This window comes from Rutilus rutilus (assembly GCF_951802725.1).
Source record: "Rutilus rutilus genome assembly, chromosome: 18".
Taxonomy (NCBI): Eukaryota; Metazoa; Chordata; class Actinopteri; order Cypriniformes; family Leuciscidae; genus Rutilus; species Rutilus rutilus.
Genome location: NC_140231.1, coordinates 28,630,292 through 28,648,509, shown reverse-complemented (window position 1 = coordinate 28,648,509; position 18,218 = coordinate 28,630,292). Strand labels below are relative to the sequence as shown.

The window sequence follows — 18,218 nt, the reverse complement described above, 5'->3', positions numbered from 1 at the left end:
GTATGTGTGCAAGAGAATGAATGTATGTACTGTACCTCCTCTTTTTTCCATGTCGCTCTGTGTGTACAAAGATGTTTTGAATGTGAACATTGACATTTTAAGCATGCTTAAGGGTTTTGATCAATTGCAAAAATAATGACTTTCATACAGGTTTTCACAAACACTTCTTTCATCTTCCATTGGTCAGAATTACGTCACCTTTAAATAATTACATCAACCTGTTTAAGACCACAGTATAGTCTTTATTATTACTTATTTAGTACCACAAATTATCCAGAAGTCACTGCTGCTGATCATAATGACCAAATTTTTTTTTTGATACATATTGTTCTTACCATTTCTAATATCCTGGGCATGTACGCAGGCGAGTTCTCCCGTGTTTGTGCCGGAAACCTCCCATGAGCTGCTCCACAGGATGACTGGTAAAGGTCTGTCCGCCCAGTACCGCTTCACCCGCCAGCCCTGTATCTATGGCAACAGCATGGTGTCCCTGCAGCTGACACTGAGCAACAACAGTGAGCAAGCCCTCGAGAACATCCACATCTCTGAGAAGAGTTCCAGCGGACAAAACATCCACCGCTTCAGCGCTATCGGTGAGCTTAACACGCCGTGTAATGCAAAGGAATAGCATGGCATACATAGCGTGGAAAATTGGACTTTCTTGCTTTTGTTTGAAATAGGACTTTGAAGTATAAATCGTTCTGAAATTTATCACATTAAAACATAATTATGATCAAATATGATCACATTAAAACATAAACAGCCATGTTTGCATATCAGTGCCTATTCAGCAACTACTACTACTTTTCCTCCCTCCAATCATCCCTCCATCCTATTCCTCCAATCATCCCTCCATCCATCCCTCCAATCATCCATCCATCCCTCTATCCCTCCAATCATCCATCCATCCCTCTATCCCTCCAATCATCCATCCATCCCTCTATCCCTCCAATCATCCATCCATCCATCCCTCTATCCTTCCAATCATCCATCCATCCCTCTATCCCTCCAATCATCCATCCATCCCTCTATCCCTCCAATCATCCATCCTTCCCTCTATCCCTCCAATCATCCATCCTTCCATCGTTGTTGTTTTTACATAGGATATTCTTATTGTTGTGTACATTGAGTATTAATATTGTCATTTATTTATTTTTTTAATTATAGTTGTTTTTTACTTTGGGAATTTATTTATTTATTTACTTATTATAAATTATATACTACATTTTATTAACATTGTATATTTATTTATTTGAATTATAGATTATATTTTTATTTTAGATATTATTATTCTATTTTGTACTTTTATTATTATTATTTTTATTATAATATGTGTTTATTTATTTGAATTATAGTTGGTTTTACTTGTTTTTATTTTTACATTGGTTGTTTATTATTATTAATTTCTTGACTTTTTATTTTTCAGTTTTTTTTTTCTTCTCTTTCCCTTGGGGGACTTTGCCTTCTTTTCACCCTTTAGTTTAATCTTTTTTTTCCCCTGAGATTGTCATGTAAACTTTACATCAGTTCAGCTAATTACAAACCATCTAAATTTGATAGAATTCAGGAAAGCCATCCAGTTGTGTCTTATGTGTTTGGTAAATGTTAACAGATTTCTCCAGCACACACACATTCACATGTTCCGTTTCTCCCTCCTTCAGCCCGTATTAATCCAGCTGATATGATTTCAGCCTGTGTATCGATTAGCAGAATCCTATCATCAGAACCAAACACACTCACATTCCCAATGTTTCTTTCTCTCTCACAAAACAGTTCTTAGTCATTCACAGGACAGGTTTGGGTTTTATAACATAAATTGAATCATGCTTGTGTTGGTAAAGCATCACAAAGATGAATTTCATGGCTGTGAAAGGAGGAGAAGAGATGAAGCTTCTTTCTTATACTGTGCTTCACTTTCAAATTCAACTCTACACCAACTCTGGGCAGAGGAGCAGATGTGTCCTTCCTTCCTTCCTTCCTTCCTTCCTTCCTTCCTTCCTTCCTTCCTTCCTTCCTTCCTTCCTTCCTTCCTTCCTTCCTTCCTTCCTTCCTTCCTTCCTTCCTTCCTACCTCCCTTCCTTCCTTTCCTTTCCTCCTTCCTTCCTTTCCTTTCCTTTCCTTCCCTTACTCCCTACCTCCCTTCCTTCCTTCCTTCCTTCCTTCCTTCCTTCCTTCCTTCCCTTTCCTTTCCTTTCCTTCCTTCCTTCCTTCCTTCCTTCCTTCCTTCCTTCCTTCCTTCCTTCCTTCCTTCCTTCCTTCCTTCCTTCCTTCCTTCCTTCCTTCCCTCCCTTACTCCCTACCTCCTTTCCTTCCTTCCTTCCTTCCTTCCTTCCTTCCTTCCTTCCTTCCTTCCTTCCCTTTCCTTTCCTTCCTTCCTTCCTTCCTTCCTTCCCTTACTCCCTACCTCCTTTCCTTCCTTTCCTTCCTTCCTTCCCTTACTCCCTACCTCCCTTCCTTCCTTTCCTTCCTTCCTACCTCCCTACCTACCTCCCTCCCTTCCTTCCTTCCTTCCTTTCCTTCCTTCCTTTCTTTCTTTCCTTCCTTCCTTCTAGGGCTGCACGATATTGAAGAAAAATGCGATAACTCATTAAATAATGCAATGTTCGATATGCGATACGAAAATGCTTAAAGTGTGTAAAATAAACTTAAATTATCTTTAAAATATCTTTAAAATTATATAACCTACATGTGTTTCACATTCTTTTTGTGACAAGAAAACATCTCTACACCTTCTGAAAGTGAACAGCAGTGTTTTACTATAACATAAGAAGTGTTATTTTAACATCAGTGTAAACCACAGGGTTTAGGGTTTCAGGTAAGCGTACATTAGGTTTATTTAACAACAGAAACTGAATAATCAAATGTAAAAATAAAAAACTGCTTAGTCTTCACTGTATGAATTAAATATATACTGATTCTTATTAAAGTTACAAAAGTTATTCAGCCAAGAGCAGTGAGTGATTTTTCTCTGTCTTTTGTTCATAACCCCCAGTTATTGCAAGCTGTTGCGATATGCATATCGCGATATATACATTTGCGATATTTCGATAATTTCGATATATTGTGTAGCCTTCCTTCCTTCCTTCCTTCCTTCCTTCCTTCCTTCCTTCCTTCCTTCCTTCCTTCCTTCCTTCCTTCCTTCCTTCCTTCCTTCCTTCCCTTCCTTCCTTCCTTCCTTCCTTCCTTGATATGTAAACATTGCTTTGCTTACGTTTTTGATTTTGTTTTTGACCGCATGCTGACAGATGTTTCTGTCCCTCTTCAGAGCGCTTGGAGCCGCAGGCGTCAGTAACCGTGTCCATGGGTGTGGACTTCAATGACTCCACACAGGCTGCACACTTCCAGCTATGGTAAGAGTTCACTGCATACTGCATATATGCCTCATACTCTATGCAGCAAATCATATACATCGTTAAGAGGAACCAGAATCATTAAATCCCTTTCTATCTCCGCCTTGAGTCAATCTACTTTAGTGGAACTAAAACCCTTAGATCAGGTAGCTCTGACACGCCTGAGAATGAGGCATGATGGTGTTTGCTTTCCTCAAAAAACAGCATTCAGCAAAAGCATTAATAGACACTCACAATGCGTGCACAATATGATGGCGCTAGCATGTCATTATACAGATTAAATTACTGCTGTTCATTATCCTTACACAGGGCAAAATAAGACAAAATTAATTGTTCCCCTTTTCAATACGTTTTTAAAAAATAAATTATTACCGAATTGTGTGAATGGTAATAATATGCATTACATTTTTTTAATAATCTAATTTGGAGTGATTACACTTCCCCACAAAGCTTGTAATTGTTTTTTCTTTTTTCGATTACGCCGGAGGCTTTTGTGATCGATACAGTGAAATAGCCAGGCGTGAATAACATCACCATAAACAGCCGAGCCGGAGAGAGAGAGCGAGCAAGAGACCGGTAGATTATGTGTGCTAATGGAGCCAATGTGAGTTCAATGACATGGAGACGAGTGGGCACAGGTCAGGCCCGCACGCATGTCTGTGGCCCTAGACAAAAGCCGAGCTCATGGAGTCGGTTTAAGGAGGGATTCGGCCGCTCTCTATCACCGATACGTCAAGAGATTATGCCATATTAGAAAGAAATACCTGGATTTACTTTGCACGTTGATCCCTAGCCCGCTTATTTGGACTCTAAATCTTTTTCTAGCCTGTTTCCCCTCATCACCTGATCTCCGTGGTGACCCTGTTCTCCCACTCCTGGATTCACTCTTTATTGGCTTCCTATTTCCCAGCCTGCTGCTCTTCATGATGGGACTTTAATGTCAGATTTCAGTCTTTATCGGAGTACCTGACAGTCTTCTTTCCTTCAATAGGCCACAGACAGTGAGGATGCTAATCAGTACGAATATGAAAATAGAAATGCCTTTCATTCTCCCCTCTCCCTCCTTCTTTCTATCTGTCTTTCGGCTCTCTCCATCTGTGGATCAGTGATGATTGATCCAGTGGGATGGTAATAACAGTTCTGTTTCTCAGCTAATTGACTACTTACAAAGAAAATTGGCAAACCTGACAATCAATAAGTTTATTCTTTTACTCTTTTGGGATGAGAGGGGGACCGAAAACAAAATAGATTGGGTTTTAGTCTCTCCTCATGGATGTAAAATGTTGTTACTTCTTTAAAAAACTGTAAACAACTATTATAACTTGCCTAAAATGTTTTACTGCTTTATCACATCAATTCCTTAGTTAAGATGAAATCAAAATTAACCAGATTTGCTTTATTTGTACATATTTCTGGTAATTATTTTCTCGTTACTTAGCTTAAGACGACATCAAATTGTCATAAATACCATACATGTAATTGTATAAGATTATACAATTAAATGCTATATTCATATATATATATATATATATATATATATATATATATATATATATATATATGAATATAGCATGAAGAATAAGACGCAAAAAAAGAACTTCAGAGTTGTGAGGACATTGATGTGTCTTGTACGTCAGATCTTAAAGTGACAGCAGCCTAATAAACCCGCTGCTGTGATGTCTGTCATTAAGGATAATCAAAGAACAAAAGCTTTAATAAGTTTTAATAGATTATTCTATTTTTAATTTATCATTTATGTAGTGAAGATTGTGAATTGTTTGACAACTTTATTGATTTTCTGTATATATCCTACCAGTTAGATCAATTATTAAAAATAACGGTATGTTGTTTCTACATTAATTTGGCAATTAAATGTGAAATTATTACAATATAAAAATATATTAAAAACTTCAATGTAAGGTGCGATTAATTTCAGAAAAAAAAAATCTATTAATTAGTTAATTTTTTTTTAGCGATTGACAGCACTAAATGTATATTACAGTTTAAAATAACTTCTTCTCTTTTCTCTGGAAAACAATCCTGCACTTTTTTTTTAGGATTTTCTTTTCAATAGTCAGCATTTATTTGAAATATAATTTCTTTGTAACTTTGTAAGTTTATACTGTCACTTTTGATCAATTTAATGCATCCTTGCGGAGAATTCATTTCCAAAACTCTTTTACTGAGCACACACTTTTGAACACTATTGTGTATAAATAGAAGGGAAACATGGGAAAAGATGGACAGGTGTGTAGTGACCTGATGGTTCTGTTCTCTCCTCCTTCAGTACTAAAGAAGATGAATTCAGCGTGTCCATCCAGCCTGCGGTAGGAGAGCTGCTGCTGCCCATCACAATGAGTGAAGCAGACTTCACCAAAGAGCAGGGTAATACAAACACCTCTTAGCACTTACAAAACACAACACTGCTGCTGTAAAAACCTACAAATAATACTTAAACACCTCAAAAATACAGCACTGTCTCTTAATAACATCTACGGACCACTCTCAAACACCTCAAGAACATACTACTCAGGGCTGGGTGATACTCAATATATAAGCGCCATTTTAAGCCTGTGCTTAGGGTGATATTTCCTCAGCGTCTTCTATTTTTCTAGCATGAAGAATCATAATATTTCCACCAAACGGCCATTATACCCAACTAGAACTAAAGTTTCAAAATCAAAATCTAGATAACGCTGTTTTTCACTCAGTGAACAAAAAGAAGAATGTTATTGTTTTTATGCATATAGTAATAAACATTGAGGGCCAGAGTTGTGAGCTATGATGCAAACAAATGTTTGAATCAGAGTTTTGAACCAATTCACTTAATCGATCATTTTTGATTCATGGATTCCGTTGCATTGACCTTACAAACGATGATAAGAGACTATATTAAAACATCTTTTCTTAACATTGAAGAAAAAAAAAAGCATGAAGTCATTGGAAAAGTCATGATTTAAATATTTAAATAATTGTGAATCATAAAAAAATCTATATATTGCCCAGCCTAAACAGTATGTCTAAAAAAAAAACTCATATGCATGTGATCCGTTCTCATATTCACACACATATGCACTCCAGAGCTGCTTGGCCCAAACATGTTGGGAAAACCAGAGACCCTCACACACCACTTTGAGTGTGTGCAGTGTTTAGTTGATGAACTGGCTGAGTGCTGGTGACAGGCGTGCACCGCTGAAAAACTCAAATAAAGCAGCTCTTTACATATAAATCTGGTTATTTAAACACACACACAATCTCTCATGTAATACTGTCCCCGCTCTTCGAACTGTCCCTCTGAATATAACCGCTGATGCAGAAAGCTCAGACAGCCAAATCTGACACACATATACTTAACATGTACACCGCGAGCATCTCCGCTGAAGTTGTCCACGGAGATCTAGGCCTGGCACGTGACCCGTTCTCCACAGGAACCTGGAGAAACTATTTTGCGGTGAACTAATTGATGTGAATGCGTTTATTTATTTATTTTTAAGTCGGTTCTTTTAACTGTTTCTTGTCCCGAGTAATTTTTTTCAATTTTAAAATGCTTTTTCCTGCCTGCTTACAATGGCTGCCTCCAAATTCGCATACTCTGAGTATGTACTCCCTTTTGAAAAAGTAATTACTTTGTAACCGTTCTTTATAGTATGAATGTGTGTACTATGATACATCCATCATAGTCATTGTCAGTTTTGTTGCTGCCATTCACAACTCCTCTAAGCATTGTAAAGTGTCCATCAGAAGCACGCCTTTACCTTACTGTTTTATCAAAACTGTAAATTCTGAAATACTTTACATAGTGTTTTTCTCCTACTATATAGTATGGCGATTTAGGATGCAGCGAGTGTCTCCAACCGATCATGTAAATTTGGGGTGTTTGTTTGTCTGGCCAATGACAGACTAGCTACTGGGAGACCTGTTTGAAAACAGTCATTACTTTTTGCTTTTTTAGTTATCTTAGTGGTGCAGAAACTTGAAACTTCTCCTGATCAAATTTGTTCCTCCTTCCTTAGGGCAACAAACCGTTCCAGCTAATAAAACCAAACACAGGCATGGGAAAACCAAATAAATGGATGCCAAGAGGAGAAAAGCTTGGTTTAGCATGCATCTGGTTTGTTCGGATGCCTTTCGGGAACACGCGCGCACACACACACCTGGCCCGTTCGAATACCTCTCTCCGCTTTACGGCCCAACATTAGGCCGACATAATGAAGCAGACGCTCTCCGAAAGAAGCGGCGGGTTTGATTTTTCATTTACGCTCAATGGATTCCTGCCTTGTCTTTTTAGAGAGCCGCCTATACCTTCACTCAGGACGACACGCGTGCGCGCACATTTTAATGAGAGAAGAGAGTGCTTCCCGCCTCACTATTTACAGACGAGGAACAGGAAGTAAGATGCTTTTTATAGCCAATCATTTATTCTTAATTGGGTGCTGTGGCAAAGGCTTTTAGCATAAGCCACGCTATATTCATTTACTCCACATTTTCTCTACAATAGAGCCTAATGGACAGATTTAAGACTTTAAATGAGCACTCTCAAAAACCTTGCCCCCTGAACGAGCGAGCGAGTGCGCGCGCGTGTGTGTGTGTGTGTGTTTGCACGTATCACTGTGCTCTCTCACATTCACACCGTTTGAAAGCCACGCTGAAGTGGCTCGTAGTTTGTGCCTTTCAGAAAGAAAAGCACCCCGTCTGTCTGTGTTTTTTTTAAGTGAAACACAACATTTTCATTTAGTCCAGTTTGGATGCATTAAGCTGTATTGTCTGCACACGTTTCCTTGGAGAAGCAACGGCGTTCTGCTTTTATGTGCTTGTTACCGCTCGACGAGGCTTATTCACGCCATCTCCGGCTAATGTCCTGCAAGGTCGCCGTGTTCCTCCGCTCGTGTTAGTCTTAATCAAGTCTAGTGGTCCAAATATCGCATGCTCTTATCGAAGGCCGAGATTATTTTAACCCCGCACCTTTCGTTCTGTGCTAGTTATGTTAAATATGAAATAATGCACATGTATGCATGCTAGATGTTTCTTTCTAGAAATCCGAAGTGTGAGTTTTCTGGAAGCGTTCCCTTTAGTTTAAGCTTGATTTAAGATTTTAAAAGGGATAGTCGTCATAGAAATCAGTCATTTTTTTACTTATGTGATTTTAATACTTTTGTTCATCAAGGATGCATTAAATTGATCAAAAGTGACAGTAAACACATTTATAATGTTATAAAAGATTTCAACTTCAAATAAATGCTGTTCTTTTGAACTTTCTCTTCATCAAAGAATCCTGAAAAAAAAAATTTTTTCCACAAAAATAAGTAACACACCTGTACAAAAATAAAAGCAGCAAATCAGCATATTAGAATGATTTCTGAAGGATCATGTGACTCTGAAGACTGGAGTACTTTTATTTGGAATAATTGTACTATTGTACAGCACTTTGGTCAACGCTCTGGTGTTTTAATAGTGCTTTATAAATAAACTGAACTGAAATGAACTAGTAATAGCTGTAGATAAATAATATTTCACAATATTACTGCTTTACTATATTTTTGACCTTAGATATTTTAGCAGGGACTTAACATTAAAAAAAATATTTCTGACCCTAAACTTTTGAGTGTGTGTGTGTGTGTGGACAATCACATTTGCTGTTTTTCATTAAAGAAGTTCATACAGGTTTGGAGTAAACTGGAGACTTTTTTTTAACTATTCCATTCAAGGCTTAATTTTTCATCTCTTAACTTCATAAACGAGCACCTGCTGTTATATTCAACAAATATTTGCAGGAAACTTACATAATTATGGCTCTTGCAGTTTAGAGTCTAACTTGGGCTCCCAGAACAAAATAATAATAAAAGTAGAGCCTAGATTACTCAAAGTCTAAAACTGATGATTGTTTGTGTGCTCAGGTAAACTGGTGGGCATGAACGAGTCAACGGCAACAATTACCACAACGCCAGAGAGCATCTCCAGCCAATCAGTAAACAGAAGTGTGGTGTCTGCCGCCAACCTAGGTGTGATTCCATCCAGTCAAGAGATCATACACAGGTAAAGAAAATGTCTTGTTTCTTACAAAAAAAATCCATTTTTAGTTTTACTGTAGTATTTTTTACGAGTTTAATAGATTTCTCTGCTCTCCAGGACTTGAATTTGTGTGTTTATGTCTTATCTAGATATAATTTCAGGACATTTCTGCAGACAAAATGTCTGTAGAAGTTGCATAAAACTGACAAAACCTACTTTTGGGAATGTCATATAAAGGAAAAGTGGTTTATGTGTCAGTTACACATCAGTCAGTAATGTTTTTTCTCTTAAAATGCAGTTATAGTTATAGTTAGGCATAGGGATGCATGTATTTCTCGAACATTTACAGAGATTCACAGTTTTCAGAGTAATTACTATAGGACGTATTTCTGACTTTGTAAAGGAAATAAAACAATCTGAATCTGAATCTGACTTTGTAAAGGACTATAGCAGCCAAAACTTTCATATACGCACAAACACACACACACACGCAGCCATCTTGCTGACACACGGACAAACTTATTTGTCTCTGTCTCATATATGCACACAAACAAAGTGACGTTTGGTCTGTACTTTGGGTCGGTCTGATGTAGGGTAATTTAATTATAAAATATGAGCAAATATGAAAGCACCTTGAGAAGCATTAAAATCTTCCTCACAAGGACACACAGCACACAGGCTGAGTGGAAATCAATGCCTGCAGGTCTGTGGAAAAGGCCTATATTTCATTTAGAATACGCAATCGGGCAAATGAGAGCGTGTCATCAATCACACGGCTGTTTCTTAACAGACATACTGGGAAAAAAAAACTCCTTTATCCTTCCTCTACAAACCTTTAGACACTTTTACACTAACAAACATATGAATGAGATGTTCAATGTGAGTTTCCATTAAGAAAGTTTCAATTAACAAAGTTTAACAATGGCTCCGTTATATTTTGTTCATTTTTAAACATTATTGTAATGCAGTTTAGATGCTAATTACATACTTGTTCATACACTTTTACCAAGTAACGAGAAACATATTGTCTCTTTTTCCAACTTTGACACCTTTTTAATAGTATACTTTTCTTGTAGAGTTCATTATTAACATGTATGCACAAAGTTCTGCACTTTCTGTGGTTAATTGTACCTGCTGGTGTGGTAGAGCTAATTGACCCAGTTCTTCAGTGGATTGTGGGTGTTTGTGGGTTGCCAGTCGTTCAGTTTGGCAGCAGGGGGCAGCACTGCTTCTGTCTAGAGCCGCAGCTGGAGAATGCTGGGAATCCAGGAGAGCAGTTTCTAAATGAGCTTGAAAAACAGAACTCTGTTCCTGTCCTCCTCTAGATTACAGAAAGAAAACATGCTGTCCTCTGTGCTACTAAACAGAGACCGAATGAATCGTAGCTATTCTCACTCTTGTTTTTTTTAGCAAGCCAAACCAAAGCAATAACAATCAAGATGATTTTAGTGATAAGAGGCGTTCACACTACACTTTTCATTCCATTGACTTGAATCAAACGCATACGAATGCCAGAGACCAGAAATGCAAGCTCATGCGAAGTTTAGCTGTGTACCAAAATTCAAGTTTGGTGAACTCTGATCTTCAAATTCATACCACCAATAGAACATTGATACACCACAGCATGACCACTTAGCTGGATTAAGAAAACGCAAACTTTAAAGTGAAGTAGATTGGATGTTTTTACATTTTGGATTTAGGATTATTTGAGAAAGAAGAAAAAGACATGCAGCATGATGTTTTAGCCGTAACCAGGCCTTTATATACAGAGTAAACAAAGTGAAGCATATTTGTTATATGTGAGCTATAGCATCTGTCCTTCTTTAGACTGTGGATTGGGATTCATCAAGGGTTTGTCTTCGGATCCTTTCAGTACGTTCTTCACCAAGTCTTCCCAAGTCATCACAATCAGCTTTTAAAGAGTCTTGTGATGCTCTCCTACAGCAGGACCCCAGAGTGTTTCATGTCCGTTTGCGTCATATGTCATGCACGCTCTTTAGTGTATGTGTACTTCTATCCTCTGTGTGTTAGTTAGCAGCTGTGTGAGTGGAATTTGTTTCAGAGAAGAGGAGAGAAGCTTGTCCTTCATTCTGGAGAGGGACAGCTGGTCATCTGGTCACTCACATTAACCTCTATTAGTACAGAGGACTCTTAAAACAGACACACACATGCTCACACACAAACGTACTTGGCACGGACATTTGGCAATTGATGACTAATACCCTCTCTGCAGACTTGAGGACATAGAGGAACAAGATACCAGAATAAGGCTTTACCATATGGTGCATCCGGTGCAAAACATTTGCTTTCAGTGTTTAAGAGCATGTCTAGGATTTTGTTTAAGGAAATGTTTTCTGGCCTTTGCAGAAACGTGAATAGGAGATTTGAGGTAGTGAAAGTGGTCAACCGATATGGGTCAGTGATGGCCATTACCAATCTTACAGAACTAAGTAGCTTTCGAATCTCAAGAAAACATGTCAAAATAAAGAAAATAATTTTTTTTTGCAACATAAAGAATATCAATTTAATTTTTAATGACATGTTCAGGATAATTAAGGGTAATTATACATTTTCCCCTGAAAATATTTAGAATGCAGTAATGCATAATAATTTATATATATATATATATATATATATATATAAATGATTGTTTTTTTAATAAATATTTTAGTTTTTTTTTAATACAGGCAATGCAGCATGTACTACCATGGTATATAAGTACTGTAAATATGTCACTATATTTTAATATGATGGTGAAATATGATGTTTGAATGTTCATGACAGATTTCGTGTGGTTTACCCATTTACATCAACACCTTTGTGAATCTGCGAGGCAGACCCTTTATCTGTAAAATATGATTTAATAAATTGGCTGAGCAATGTTTCTTTCACTGTTTAGGTTCATCTGTGAAAGTGAATGATAACTGTTCCGTGTGAACAGGAATCTCACCAGTCTAGTCTTTAAGGTTGAATAAAGAGGCGACAGTCATTTAGTCTCTCTCTCTGATTAGGAGCAAGTGTTAGCGTGTGTGTGTGTGTGTGTGTGTGGATCGATAGCGGTCCGGCTGGCCAGCACTGGGCTTCTGCTTTGCTTTTCTTCCCACAGCCTCAATTAATCCAGTTCAGAGGCCCAGTGGAGATAGACCAGAATACCAATGACCCATTTAGTGCCTGAACCACACCGTATACAACACACACACACACACACACACAGTGGGTAGAGCTCCTGTGGGTGTGTGAATGTTTATTTTATGTGAGAATGAGAGACAGATAGACAAGGGAGAGTTAAACAGAATAGCTGTCCAGTATCAGGACCTGCAGCTGTAATTGTACTCTGCGTCTCTGTGTGTGTGTGTCTATATTTGTGTGTGCAAGTTTAGATGCCACTGAAATCATGTAAATCAAGTGGCTTTGGGTTATCACACACACACACACACATACACACACTGTGCCTCTGGGCCGTGTTAAGTTCGTGTGTAAATAAGATTTTTATAAACTGACTCCATTAGTCGTGCCACAGGGACTTAAGAGATCAAAGTGTCATCAGCACACTGACATCAGAGATACAAAATACTAGACCCGCCTGTCTGAAAATCTGTCTGTATCTATCTGTCTGTCTGTCTGTCTGTCTGTCTGATGTTCTATCTATCTATCTATCTATCTATCTATCTATCTATCTGTCTGTGATGTTCTAGCTATCGTTTGTTCATTCAGTCTGTCTGTCTGTTTGTCTAACTGTCTGTCTGATGTTCTATCTATCTCTGTCTGTCTGTCTGTCTGTCTGTTTATCTATCTGATGTTCTATCTATCGTTCGTTCATTCAGTCTGTCTGTCTGAATATCTATTTATCTATCTGTCTGTCTGTCTATCTGTCTATCTATCTGTCTGTCTGTCTGTCTGATGTTCTATCTATCTATCTGTCTGTGTTCTAGCTATCGTTCGTTCATTCAGTCTGTCTGTCTGATTATCTATCTGTCTGTCTGTTTGTCTAACTGTCTGTCTGATGTTCTATCTATCTCTGTCTGTCTGTCTGTCTGTCTATCTGATGTTCTATCTATCGTTCGGTCATTCAGTCTGTCTGATTATCTATCTATCTATCTATCTCTGTCTGTCTGTCTGATTATTTATCTATCTATCTCTGTCTGTCTGTCTGTCTATCTATCTATCTGTCTGTCTGTCTATCTGTCTATCTGTCTGATGTTCTATCTATCGTTCGGTCATTCAGTCTGTCTGATTGTCTGTCTGTCTGTCTGTCTGTCTGTCTGGCTATCTATCTCTATCTATCTGTCTGTCTGTCTATCTGTCTATCTGATGTTCTATCTATCGTTCGGTCATTCAGTCTGTCTGATTGTCTGTCTGTCTGTCTGTCTGTCTGTCTATCTATCTCTATCTGTCTGTCTGTCTGTCTATCTGTCTATCTGATGTTTTATCTATCGTTCGTTCGTTCATTCGGTCTGTCTGTCTGATTATCTATCTATCTATCTATCTATCTATCTATCTATCTATCTATCTATCTATCTATCTATCTATCTATCTATCTATCTATCTATCGTTGTTTTGTCTGACTATCTATCTATCTCTCTATCGTCGTTCTGTCTATATCTGTCAGGTATTGTGTGTGTGTGTGTGTGTGTGTGTCCTGATTGTCAGATGTGATGCCCTCTCCAGTTGGTTAGCAGTTTGCTCTGACGGCCCTTGTGTCTCATGCTGTCATGACTAAATGGTGGCCATTGTGTGTGTGTGAGACAGAGTTTGAGAGTCAAAGAGGGGCCTCATGGTGGGACAGGGGGCATGTGTGCTTCTCAGTGCTAAAAGGGGTCCCCGTGTGTGTGGGTGTGTGCTAAACGGTCCATTGTTGTATAATAGGGTGTGTAAATGGGAGGCAGATGGCAGTGTATCAGGCACGTGGGTCCTCCTTAGTGAGAGAGAGAAGGATAGACAGACAGGAAGGAGGTACAAGGGCGTAGAGGTCGGACGGGGTCGTGTCTCCACTGTCAGTACGTTCACTAGTGTTTCCAGTCTGTGACGTTACCACGGTTACTGGACACAAAGAATTCTCCCACAGCGCTATGGAACGGTTCATTAGTACAGTTCACCACTGTTACTACTATAGCTCACTATAGCTGACTTACAGCATACAGTACCATTTATAGGACAGTGACAACACATCCATTCACGTTTTTTATTTTGCATTTTAAAATCGATAGTGGCTTTCCCTGGATGTTTGGTCAAAAAGTGTTCCAGTAGTGCAAAAATACACTTGTTCAAACTGCTGTATCACTGCACATCACACTGAATTATTCCTCGTTCTTCCCATTATACCTGATTTGCATTAAGCAATCTTCTACTACATATCAGTGACTATTTCTACTGGCAGAAGGATGCCAAGTAAAGCATACTTACTCAATTAGCAATATTTAAGTATACTTCGCTCCAAGTGTGAAACGACAGAGCTAAATGAGTCCCCAACAAAAATCATCCAACATAATTGGATTTGCTTAATGGTTTGCTACTGGTGTGAATTTCCTCTAATACTACAGCATGTATATCACACATTGGAGCTTTTATTGAAATCACTGTTTTATGCTTTACTCCTTCACTACTGAAGTCTTCTAGTCCTCTGCACTCTATTTAGTGCACACCCCCACTTTTTGCTCGCTGTCGCTGTCTGGCTACCAGGTTCGAGTCTGTGATTGACAGGAGTGTGTCCCTTGGCCCCTAATAGCTTCTTAATCAGACCAAATAATAGACTGCCATGCCTGTTCAGTGCACACACACACACACACCCACCCACCCATCCATCCTCTCCCATGCTCACATATGGGTATGGTACAAATTGATGTGCTTTATTAAATGCATTTATTAACTTACTTTAGTCATTGCTATTAAATGTTGGAAACCTGATATCTGTTTTGGAAAATATGTATGTGTGTATGACTGTATGTATATGTGTGTGTATGTATGTATGTGTGTGTGTGTATGTAAGTATGTGTGTATGTATGTATGTATGTATGTATGTATGTATGTATGTATGTATGTATGTATGTATGTATGTATGTATGTATGTATGTATGTATGTATGTATGTATGTATGTATGTATGTATGTATGTATATATAGTAGCAAGACTTTTTTGTAAGTCATGTATTACTACAATCGTTGTTCAGCTATTATCATTATCACCTTCTTTTCATATATATATATAGATTGTGGCTGGCATCTTCCATTTATTTCTCTAATTTATTTGATAAAAATCTCATTCACAGTTTGTTTCATGTTTAAGTAATGTCACGGTCATTGATTGTGTACAGAAGAGTCATTTCAGTAGTTCATGTAGTGGAAAGATTACTATTTGGAATAATATAAATGTATGAATTGTGCATGATAACATTAAGAGTATTTGTTAAAGTAAATTAAAGTGTCTATTCTGTTTTAATTATGAAAATCCAATGTTCTTTTATTTCCTTCATTTGTGTGTGTTTACAGGTTTGCTGGTAAGACGGTGAGTTCTGGTTCTCTGGTCCTGGTGTCAGTCGCCCTGAAGGATCCCGATGCTCTGATCACCGTTAACACAGAGAAAACCGTGATCGCCTCTATGCTACTGAGACAGTTTAAAACGGCCCTGACGAACATCACCCCCTAGAAGTGCTCACAGTCACCCTTTCACACTCGCAAGCTCAGTGCCATAATTCAAATAGAGCTCACTTTGGGTTATAATGACACTTAGGATGGTTTGTATTGTCCTGTCAGGTTTTTGAGTGTGTAAAGCACAAAACAGAAAGACTTTGTATCTGTCCACATTCTCTATGCCCCAAATATGCTTGCATTAGTCTCTGCTTTCATCAAGAGCGCATCAATGTTATCTGCTAATCTATATTCGGAAATTCTTTTCGAGCTCAATACTGACTCTTTGGATTTTTTTTTTTTTTGTATAGGGAAGATTTAATTTCGACAATTCCCAGATAACATGATGTCAGCAGTATGTACCTTTTTTCTGTCTGCGCTTAGTGTGATCAAAACACGCAAAATGTTCAGACATGTGAAGTGCCTTCCTTTAAATGATTATTCCAGGAGCCCGACAGGCTCGTTACGTTTACTCATAATTACAGTGATTAAAAAATGTATGTAAACTAAGAAGTTCTTGCTCGTTTGGTTAATTTGTGTGATGTTGTTGTCATATGACCACAAGACATGATGTCTGGTTTAAATGAAGTGGATCTAGTCTTTCTTAACTGTATATTCGTTTATTGCTTCTGATGTGTTCCTGGCACCTATCTTTCTAAAATTCATTTCTTAAGAAAGGAACGCTAATGAGCAAATGCTTCTGACCACCGCTTGGCTTTATGAGACTAATGAGATGATGTCAGAAAGAACAGTCACTTCCTCTGATTGGATGAGCCAATCAGGAGTTTTATGTACTGTGATATTATAGGTTCTGTTCTCTTCAGCGTTTAGCATGAAATGCAGGTGACAGGTATGTATTGTAGTTCTTTGAGAATTTGTGTTACGAGAGTGAAGGTACTTCTCAAATACAGTGTAAGGATTTAGTTTATGTTGTATCGATTGCAGGCCGTCCTGGACACGACAAAATACAGCATTCAAGGAGTTTGCAAGCAGGATCTGTCTCTGCCAATGGGAACTCTGCTTTTTTTTCTACAAGATAACAAACATGTTGTAGGTGAGGAAGTTAAGAAGAACAAAAGGTAAGAGATGTAATGCTAAAGATGTCATGATGACACTTACGCCACACACTACTTCAGTGTCACATGATCCTTCAGAAATCATTCTAATATGCTGATTTGCTGCTCAAGGAACATTTCTTATTATCAATGTTGAAAACAGCTGTGCTGCTTTTTGTGGAAACCGTGATATACTGCCATTTCAAAAGTTTGGTGTGAGCTAAAGTGTAATGCTTGACATCAGTCATAACGTTAATGTCATAAAACACTTGTTCCCATAAACACACACTTCCTGACTCTAGAGGCCTCTTCCAGCCCTGTCGATGTGCGTGTGCGTGTGTGAGCATGTATATCGAGAGATGTTTTCAGTACATTTGCTCATTAACTGAGCGAATTTGTAGTTTATGGCCAGTATGAGGCTTTTTTCCCTCTGTCAAGCAACAAGCCACATCTTTATTGAGCATTATGGCACTTGTTGTCTATCACTGCAGTAACACACAGCCCAGATATGATGTGTATAGCTGACGTTTTTATGTGCCTCTGAGAGATGGAGCGGACACGCGCGTGAGAGAGAATTCGGCAGCATCTCCTTCCATCACTGGAGGCTGTTAAGATGTCAGTGTGCCGTTAAGATGCACTCCAAAAACGCCCTGAGAAAAACACTCATCATGCGCACACCTTGCGTGCTTAGCTGGTTTATCTCTGTAATAATGATGATAGCATAATCATTATAAATCATACTGTCGATATAATAAATGGTGAAATCTCTAAACTATGAGGCAATATTTAACCAATAAGGTATGAAATGCAGTAAAAATAATGATTGTTAAAATAGAAGACTATAGCCCCTTCAGAACATTAGGGACATTTTTAGACTAATTATTTTACTAAGCAATTATTTACACTTACATTTTACATATTAGCTAGTTTTTTTTAAATATCACATTTAAGTGAACATTAGGGAATAATATTGTCTCTGGTTACACTTTATTTTAAAGTCCCCCTCTGGTGAAAATCAAGCTTTTAATATTGTTTATATGTCTATCTATTTGGTGTTTTTAATATGCTTTAAGACAAACCATATGCAAATTCATAAGTCAACATCATTGCTGAGTATTTTCTCTTTAAAACTGCAGTGAACCAAAGACAGTCTCAAAAACACGGGTTGAAATCGCTGGTGT

At 38.0% G+C, this 18,218-nt stretch overlaps 1 protein-coding gene across 1 annotated transcript in view; it reads left to right on the top strand.

Annotated features, from left to right (window-relative positions):
* The window catches only part of ap3b1a (adaptor related protein complex 3 subunit beta 1a), a 53,421-nt gene extending 36,446 nt beyond the window's left edge, over positions 1–16,975 (top strand). The window contains exons 23-27 of the mRNA XM_084387823.1: positions 365–593; positions 3,266–3,350; positions 5,638–5,735; positions 9,245–9,383; positions 15,845–16,975. Of these exons, the coding sequence (XP_084243949.1) occupies positions 365–593; positions 3,266–3,350; positions 5,638–5,735; positions 9,245–9,383; positions 15,845–16,001 (708 nt within the window). The 3' untranslated portion in view covers positions 16,002–16,975. The remainder of the gene's footprint in view (positions 1–364; positions 594–3,265; positions 3,351–5,637; positions 5,736–9,244; positions 9,384–15,844) is intronic.
* Positions 16,976–18,218: the final 1,243 nt, after the last annotated feature.